This window comes from Lygodium microphyllum, chromosome 26, assembly GCF_053477565.2.
Source record: "Lygodium microphyllum isolate KBCC chromosome 26, Lygodium_microphyllum_v1.1.10, whole genome shotgun sequence".
Lineage (NCBI taxonomy): Eukaryota > Viridiplantae > Streptophyta > Polypodiopsida > Schizaeales > Lygodiaceae > Lygodium > Lygodium microphyllum.
Genome location: NC_141160.1, coordinates 84,336,888 through 84,347,258, shown reverse-complemented (window position 1 = coordinate 84,347,258; position 10,371 = coordinate 84,336,888). Strand labels below are relative to the sequence as shown.

Genomic DNA, 10,371 nt, shown 5'->3' with positions numbered 1-10,371 from the left:
CAAAAAAAATCAATAATTAAACTTTCATTTAAGCTTTTTAAAGCTTCTATAATTTACAAGCTTGAAAAGCCTAAAAGCTTTTAAACGTTTAAGCTTTTCTTAAAAAGTTTTTCTTTAAATTTAAGTATTCGCTTATGTTTTCCTTCTTTAACCTTAAAAAATAACCAAAAAATCATTACAAAATATCACACATAGTTGCACTTATAAAAAATAATAATTATAATTATTATATATCTCCTTCCTGTCTTATCTTTTCATACATATTAAATTAAAACAATAATTAAATCAAAATTAAATAAACAAATAAAAATTAAAAATCTAACCTCTCTTTTTCTCTCTCCCTCACACTCTCTCTCCTTACCTCCCCCCTCTCTCTCTCTCTGTCTCTGTCTCTCTCTCCACTTGCCTGCGTATCTCTGTCAGGGCCAGCACAAGACACGCAGCTCCCTCTCCATCTCCTTCGTCTTCGTCTTCTTCTTCTTCTTCTTCCTCTTATTCTTCGCCCGTCCACCTTCTTGCTCATCCTCCTCTTCTTCGACCCCCTTCCTGATACTCTACTCCTTCTCTCTCACCCTGCTCCTCCTCCACCCTTCCTTCTACTTCTTCTCTTCCTCCCTGCGACACCTCTTACTCTCTCCCTCCTTGCCACACTCTCCTCCTCCTCCCTCCCTTCTTCTTCCTCTCTCCCTCTCTAAACATCCACTGTCGACACCGTAAGACCACACCGCTCCCTCGTCTCACTTCACTGCGGGCCAGGCTTGAGGTTGCTTTTCTCGACGGCGGATGCGAAGCCTCTCCCCCGACATGCCACAAATGGAAGCTCGCCTCAACCACAACTCCTGCCTGGCGCCTGTCTGAGTGGCTGCCCGTTTGACTCTAGAATTCATTTGTGTTAGACAAAGTCGTCGGCTTCTATAGCCCGCCTCCATACTACACACAACGAGACAGACAGACAGACAGACAGAGCGCGCTCTCCATCAATGGCCTCCCACCAACACACGCACACACACATGTCCTGCACGATTCACAACTTCCCCCAAAACATACACACACACACACACTCACTCACGCACACACATAGACCTTTGTGTGGTCTTGTAGGAGCATGGGCTGATGTCGCTCATGCACGTTGGAGAGAGAGACACACACAGAGCAAACCTGTGGCAAATCTGAACAGAGATAGACATACATGAGCAGTGAGTAGCGACATTAGCACCTGAACCTGCATCACCCAAAGCAACAAGGTAGGAAGAGCGAGTCATTAACTACACCCTAATCGTGATTATGAGAAGAGCCTAAAAAAACAATCACGTCTGATATTATTAGAATTTAAAAAACAGTGCATGAAATCTCTTAAAAAAGGTGTGGCAAGAAGCCTGGGAGGCTCCGTGTTTCATGGAACCTCCAATGAAAGTAATACTAATATAGACTACTATATATGTGTCATAGCTAGACTTCTCCTTTGGCCTCTACATTGTTGGGCTTAAATAGGATGAGTTATTATCCTTCTCATGTTTTTCTCAATGAGGAAGATTTTGTTTATGATTACTCAAAAAGCATTGTTTCTATTGGGCATCTTCGAGACATTGTCTTTTTTTGTTGGCATCGGCCATTTGCCTATGATGCTTAAAAACACTTGCGTACTTTACACTTAGCCTTTGTGGTTTCGTTTTCAATATTACATTGTTGTTTTTAATTATCGCATGTGCAAGCATATGATTGCTTACATTGATGTCGAGAGGAATGTTTGTAAGTATGGTGCATAGAAGATATTGCTTCTATATCTAACATTTTGTGTTACATTGGTTTTAAACTACTTTTAGTGATTGAGTGAGTGAGTGAGTGTCGATACAGAGGGGGGAGGTGTAAATGGGATGAGAGATAGAAGGGTTGTGAGTAGAGGAGAGTAAAGCATGTGATGTTTTTGTGATAGCATTACCCACAATGCGATAGGGAAGTGAAGCTACCGTGAGATAGAGCAGCACCTTCACTTCCCTCGCATCCCACTTCACGGCAGCAAAGCTGCCGCGAAGCGGGATAGCGTTCCTTGCGCGCGAAGCGCGCCAGGAATGCTAGTTAAAATGGTTTAAACGTAGTTTTATAATTTGCAACACACATACGATGTATTTCAAAATGAAGATTTTTATCAAACAATTCATTTAAGAAGTCTTGGAGGAATTACATATACCAAGTAAACCACGACAAAGAAGCACTGGTTAATATTGCCAAAAACCTATTGTGAACCACTATTCAAAGATGCAACATCCTCTAGCGCATATCAAGGGCAATGATCTCCAGTGCCAGAAGATGAGCCTACACGACGATTCATCTGCATTAACATAGCTGAAAATCTATTCAGATAAACTTTCAAAGAAGTAAGTTGCACATCAAGAGCAATGTTCTCCGGTGCAACTAAACTCTCGTTCTTGTGTGCAATCAGCTCACATACTCTATCCTCTATACGACCTGCACTATCAAGAATATCTTTCAACTTCTCTTCTTGATCGTTCGAAGATCCAGCACGCGGCCACCAATTTTTTTGGATATGTTCATAAATGTCACCTATATAACCCTTAATCTCTTCTAACTCGCCCTGTATCGTTACTGCAAGAGCAAGGTGCCCTTCATATTTCTCTTCCAATATTCTCTCAATCCTCTGTAGACGGTCACCAATGTTCTCAGAAATTGAAATCGAAGCTTTTTGACACCGAAACAGTGTCTTCACTTGCTTTTCAATCCCATCCAAGCGATGAATAAACCTTAAGGAACCAACGGAACTATCATGCCCTGCAACATGCTTAAGTGCACGACGAACGACCTTTTTCCTTGTGGCCTCCTTTACTTTGCGTGCATTCATTTGCACATTAGAAGTGCACTGTATAATATCTTCTACAGACATATTCTTGTTTGATGTAGAAGCTTCCATACTGGACAAAAAGCATGTGTTAGCCTCGAGGGATATATAAAATATTCTCAAAATTATAAAAAAGCAAAAACTCCCATATCTGATACTACCAAAGTTCAACTAACCCTCTCTCTCTACTTCTCCCTCTCCCTCTCTATACACCTAACCAACCAACCTATGCACTAACTAACCAACCTCTAAACTAAAGTAACCTACCAACTAAACTACCTAAACCAAGTAAGGTAAGCAACTAATCTAAGGTAAAACCTACGAACTTACTAATCAATCATCAATTTGTCTACTAACTTACAAAAAACAAACAACCTATTTAACTCACTTACTATATTTAACTAACTTACTATTTAAACCAATAAATACATCAAAATAAATTTACAACCTGAGAGAGAGAGAGAGAGAGAGAGAGAGAGAGAGAGAGAGAGAGAGATCACCGAACTAAAACAAACTAACCCTAAACTATATCTAAAGTAACTAACACAAATAACCAATCAATCTAACTAAACTATTCGATAGATAATAAACAAAAATAATTTAAACTAACTAATCTAATAAGCTAACGTATCTAACCAAACTAACCCTAAACTATATCTAAAGTAACTAACACACAATCTAAAGTAACTACTAACTTACTATTTAACTTAACAAACTAACTAAACTAAATAACCACAAATAACCAAATTAACTAACTAACTAACTAACTAACTAAACTAAATAAACAACAAAAACTAACTAAAATAACTAACCACAAACTAACTAAACTAATCTCTCTCTCTCTCTCTCTCAAAACTAAATAAACACGACCATAAACAAAACTAACTAACTAAACTAAAGTTAACTAACTAACCAAACTAAACTAACTACAGTAAACCAACAAAACTAACAACCTATTTAACTAACTAACTTACTATTTAAACCAATAAATACATAAATACATCAAAACAAATTTACAACCTGAGAGAAAAAATGAGAGAGATCACCGACCTGAATACTGGCTAGACAACTAATCCTCACAAACAAACTGCACCACATAAACCAAAATACCAATAAATTAAACCATACCAAGCAAACCAATCTCTCTCTCTCTCTCTCTCTCTCTCTCTCTCTCTCTCTCTCTCTCTCTCTCTCTCTCTCTCTCTCTCTCTCATAATACACAATCTAAAGTAACTAACTAACCCATAACACATATATAAACTAAAACAAAAAAACAAACCAACCCTAAACTATATCTAAAGTAACTAACACACAATCTAAAGTAACTACTAACTAAATAACTAAATCCATATGTAACACACAAAAATAATTCAAACTAACTTATCTAATCAACTAACTAAACTAAATAACTAACTAAATAACCAAATAAAACAACTAACTAAACTAACTAAACTAACTAAACACAAATCTAATCAAACTAACTAACAACTAAACTAACTAACTAACTTACTATATTTAACTAACTAACTTACTATTTAAACAATATAAACTTTTTTTTTAAAAGCTAACCCTAAACTAACACAACTAACTAAACTAACTAAACTAAATAACTAAATAAAACAAACTAACCCTAAACTATATCTAAAGTAACTAACACACAATCTAAAGTAACTACTAACTAAATAACTAAATCCATATGTAACACACAAAAATAATTCAAACTAACTTATCTAATCAACTAACTAAACTAAATAACTAACTTAATAACCAAATAAAACAACTAAATAAACTAAACAACTAACTAAACTAAATAACCACAAATCTAACCAAACTAACTAACAACTAAACTAACTAACTAACTTACTATATTTAACTAACTAACTTACTATTTAAACCATATAAACTTTTAAAAAAAACTAACCCTAAACTAACACAACTAACTAAACTAACTAAATAAACTAACTAAACTAAATAACTAAATAAAATAACTTTAAAAACAAAATAAAACAAACTTACCCTAAACTATATCTAAAGTAACTAAAACACAATCTAAAGTAACTACTAACTAAATAACTATATCCATATGTAACACACAAAAATAATGCAAACTAACTTATCTAATCAACTAACTAACAACCTATTTAACTAACTAACTAACTTACTATTTAAACCATATAAACTTAAAAAAACAAACTAACTAACCCTAAACTAACACACAATCTAAAGTAACTAAGCAACTAATCTAAGGTAAAGCCTACTAACTAAATAACTAAACCAAACTAAACTAACACAACTAACTAAACTAACTAAACAATCACAAATAAACTAACTAAAAAACACTAATCAACTAACTAACCGTACTAACTAACAACCTATTTAACTAACTAACTAACTATATTTGACTAACTAACTTACTATTTGAACCATATAAACTAAAAAAACAAACAAACTAACCCTAAACTAACACACAATCTAAAGTAACTAAGCAACTAATCTAAGGTAAAGCCTACTAACTAAATAACTAAACCAAACTAAACTAACACAACTAACTAAATAAACTAACTAAACAGCCACAAATAAACTAACTAAAAAACACACTAATCCTAAACTACTAACTAAATAAACTAAATAAACTAAACTAAATAACTAGCTAAATAAACAACCTATTTAACTAACTAACTTACTATATTTAACTAACTAAACTAACTAAACTAACCCTAAACTAACACAACTAACTAAACTAACTAAACTAAATAACTAACTAAATAACTAAATAAACTAAATAAAACAAACTAACCCTAAACTATATGTAACTAACTAACTTACTATTTAAACCATATAATATAAACTAAAAAAAACAAACTAACTAACCCTAAACTAACACATAATCTAAAGTAACTAAGCAACTAATCCAAGGTAAAGCCTACTAACTTAATAACTAAACTAAACTAAATAACTAAATAAAACAACTAAATAAACTAAATAACTAACTAAAATAAGTAAACAACCAAAACTAACTAAACTAACTAACCACAAATCTAACCACTATAACTAACAACCTATTTAACTAACTAACTTACTATTTAAACCAATAAATACATAAAAACACATTTACAACCTGAGAGAGAGAGAGAGAGAGAGAGAGAGAGAGAGAGAGAGAGAGAGAGATCATCACCAACCTAAAATGCCAATCCTCACAAACAAACTGCACAAAATAAACCAAAATACCAATAAATTAAACCATACCAAGCAAAGCAACCTCTCTCTCTCTCTCTCTCTCTCTCTCTCTCTCTCTCTCTCTCTCTCTCTCTCTCTCTCTCTCTCTCTCTCTCTCTCTCTCTCTCTCTCTCTCTCTCTCTCTCTCTCTCTCTCTCTAAACAAAAACTAAAACATATATAAACTAAAACAAAAAAACACACTAACCCTAAACTATTAACTAAATAAACTAAATAAAACAACTAAATAAACTAAATAACTAACTAAATAAACTAACTAAACTAAATAACTAACTAAATAAACAACCTATTTAACTAACTAATTTACTATATTTAACTAACTAAACTAACTAAATAAACTAACCCTGAACTAACACAACTAACTAAACTAACTAAATAAACTAACTAAAATAAATAACTAACAAAATAACTAACCCTAAACAATATCTAAAGTAACTAACACACAAAAATAATTCAAACTAACTAACCACAAATCTAACCTAACTAACTAACTTACTATATATAACTAACTAACTTACTATATGTATTTAACTAACTAAATAAATAAACTAAATAAAACAACTAAATAAACTAACTAAACTAAATAAATAAATAAACTAACTAAACTAACTAAATAACTAATCTAACCAAACTAACTAACTTACTATATATAACTAACTAACTTACTATAGTTAACTAACTAACTAAATAAAGCAACTAAATAAATAAATAAACAACAAAAACTAACTAAACTAACTAACCAAACTAACTAACAACCTATTTAACTAACTAACTTACTATATTTAAATAACTAAACTAACTAAATAAACTAACCCTGAACTAATACAACTAACTAAACTAACTAAACTAACTAACTAAACTAACTAACTAAACTAACTAACTAAACTAAATAACTAACTAAATAACTAAATAAAACAAACTAACCCTAAACTATATCTAAAGTAACTAACACACAATCTAAAGTAACTACTAACTAAATAACTAAATCCATATGTAACACAAAAAAAATAAACTAACTAAACTAAATAACTAAATAAAACAACTAAATAAACTAACTCTCATTCTTCTGCTCCTCCGAGTAAAGCTTGAATACTTCTAATGATTGAGAGATGCCTCAAGACATCGCAGAAGTCGAACGGGCTGAGAGAGAGAGAGAGAGAGAGAGAGAGAGAGAGAGAGAGAGAGAGAGAGAGAGAGAGAGAGAGAGAGAGAGAGAGAGAGAGAGAGAGAGAATGGCATCCTCCCACCATTGCATCTTTTAAACATGTGGAATGCTACATAAGTTATTAGCCTTTTAAAGAAAGTTATTAGCCTTTTAAAGCAAAAGCAAAAACAAAGGGGGGAGAGGTGCAGTGCTTTTGATGGGGGTGGATCTCTCTATCTCCATCTCTGTGCAACAGCGGCCATTGCCACTTCTCCGCCAGCCCTGTGGTTGAGCATTAGAGCCATCAGAGCTTGGGAGCCGCTTGCCAACCGTCTCGACTCGCTGATCTCAGACATTAGCTTGGTGGCCCCTAGCCCACCCTCAGGCATCACACGTCTTCACACGTCTTCCTCGTCTCGGCTACCTACAGTCCCCTCTCACACACACACACACACACTCTCTCTCTCTCTCTCTCTCTCTCTCTCTCTCTCTCTCTCTGGCTGCTCAGAGAGAGAGAGAGGGGGGGGGATGTTGGAAGTCAAACGCGCCCTTCTCGGCTACCTGCAATCCCCCCCCCCTCTCTCTCTCTCTCTCTCTCTCTCTCTCTCTCTCTCTGTGGGTGTAGAAGTCGAAAGCAGAGAGAGAGAGAGAGAAGTCGAACGCGCAGAAAACGGGGGAGCAGAAGTCAAACGGGCGAAGGCAGAAGTCGATGGGTATAGAAGTCGAACAGCTTTGAGCATCTGACGGTGCAGAAGTCGAACAGGCGGGCCGCAAGTGGACTATGGAAGTTCTCTCTCTCTCTCTGACAACTGGCCATGAGAGAGAGAGAGAGAGAGAGAGAGAGACAATGGAATCCTGCACATATTCTCTCTATGTGCAGGATTCCATTGTCTCTCTTTCTCTTTCTCTCTCTCTCTCTCTCTGTGGATTCTATGTGCAGAAGTCAAACGGGAGAGAGAGAGAGAGAGAGAGAGAGAGAGAGAGAGAGAGACAATGGCTCTAGTTATGTGCAGGCTGCCTAGCAAGCCAACTCCTCACATCCACCGTGGACAACCGGTCCAGGTACCACTCAAAGACAATGGCTCATCGGGCCTCCTGCCAGAAAGGGCCTCCTACCAGAAAGGGCAGCTGGACTAACAATGGCTCATCGGGCCCTCCTACACAACACTACAAGAGTACCACAGAATGGGCCCTCCCACTACAGCATTACAATAGCTGGACTGGCCGTAAGAAAGGGCAGTTGGACTGACCAGCAGTGGAGAGAGAGGGAGATATGACAGGCAGTTGAGAGGACCAGACCAAACAGAGAGAGAGAGAAAGAGAGGATTGAGTACTTGTTGCCTGCTGCTTGCTTCTGTTGCTTGCCTCTGCTGCTTGGTCCTGCTGCCTGCTGGCCTGCCTCCTCCTGTCCCGTGAGAGTAGTGAGAGTGAGAGTGAGAGTGAGAGTGAGAGTGAGAGGAGAAGAGAAGAGAAGGTGGTGGAAGGAGACCACGTTTCCTTCTATCCCCAATCATGTGACATAAATGGTCACTTACCTTTTCTTCTGCCCCCAATCATGTGACATAAATGGTCACTTTGGTTTGGTTTGGGAGCTAAGTTCGGGAGCACTATGGTGGTTCGACACTTTCCCGAACATGCAGCTCAAATAATAATGTAGTATAGATAGTCCCTCTTTCTCTCTGTTTCTCTATGTTTCTCTCTCGATTACTAAGCAATTTTGCTACTGTACTTTTGTAACTTTGATTGGATTAGATACATAGAATGATTGCAGATTTGATATGTTGGGATGTTTTGTATAGTTTGCCTCCCTCCCTCCTCTCTTTCTCTCTCTCTCTCATACTTAGGTGGCTTATGTGTTCTTTCATGCATTAAGGGTTTGTGGTTGCAAATGTGAGTTGGTAAGTTATTGTGTGTCCTATGGGATTGACACCAATAAGTATTTCAAGATTGGGGACACCTTTCTATATAGGAGATGTTCTTTTCTCTCAAGATTGTGTTGATGTACGTGAATGAAGATCGACATGGCATGGCCTTTAGGGAATGCGTGGTTGGTACTTGGTGAGCGCCATGTGCGCATGATAGCACTCATGTATAGCGTATATATATTCTTTCATGCATTTAGGGTTTGTGGTTGCAAATGTGAGTTGGTAAGTTATTGTGTGTCCTATGGGATTGACACCAATAAGTATTTCGAGACTGGGACATCTTCCTGTATAGGACATGTTCTTTTCTCTCAAGATTATGTATATGTACGTGAATGAAGATTCATTGGCTATTGTCTTTAGGCAATGCGTGGTTGGAACTTGGTGAGTGTCATGTGTGCATGATAGTACTCATGTGTAGCGTACATATATTCTTTTGTACATTTAGGGTTTGTGGTTGCAAATGTGAGTCGGTAAGTTATCGTGTGTCATGTGGGATTGGCACCAATAAGTATTTCGAGATTGGGGATACCTTCATGTATAGGACATGTTCTTTTCTCTCAAGAAGATTGTATGGATGTACATGAATGAAGATCCATTCGCAGGGCCTTTAGGCAATGTGTGGCTGGTACTTAATGAGTGTCATGTGTACATGATAGCACTCCTGCATAGTGTACATATATTGTTTCATGCATTTAGGTTTTGCGGTTGTGAATGTGTCTATCACTTATGTCTTGACGTTTGGTGTGCAAATAGCTTTGAGATTTATTTGTTGTGCAACTCTTATGTAGTCATGGAACAAAGCGAAGCCATCGGAGATATTCCCGACGTAGTGTTTTTGACTCCATTGAATATTCAGTTGAATTAAACAAAATGGCAATGACATCATCTCTTCGACGCTTGCCAGCTTGGAGCTATTCGCATGGGTATGGAAGATAGTTTTGTTAATTGTGATTGCATCAAAGTGCTACTATTTATATTTTTGGAGATGATATTTATATGTTTCATTGCAGCCAACGTCTGGGCTTTAATAGAATGAATGTGCGAAAAATGAAAGAGGTGGCAAGGGGACAAGAGATGCATGTTGCTAAATGTACAATAGCTACAAAGATTTGAAGAAACACAAGGGCTACTTCTGGTGCTTCGGACTTTAAAAAACTTGAGGCCAAGATGAATGAGTTGATGGAAATGCAGACGAGTTTATGTACGTGTATT

The 10,371-nt window shown here is 36.4% G+C and overlaps 1 protein-coding gene across 1 annotated transcript; it reads right to left on the bottom strand.

Annotated features, from left to right (window-relative positions):
- Positions 1-232: 232 nt before the first annotated feature.
- Positions 233-8,748, bottom strand: LOC148013486 (uncharacterized). The gene is made up of 4 exons (XM_087667900.1): positions 8,569-8,748; positions 6,034-6,059; positions 3,905-3,941; positions 233-1,222 (listed from the first exon to the last, which is right to left on the bottom strand). The coding sequence occupies exons 1-4, from the start codon at positions 8,746-8,748 to the stop codon at positions 1,121-1,123; spliced, it is 345 nt and encodes a 114-aa protein (XP_087524026.1). The 3' UTR covers positions 233-1,120.
- Between the last annotated feature and the right edge of the window lie 1,623 nt (positions 8,749-10,371).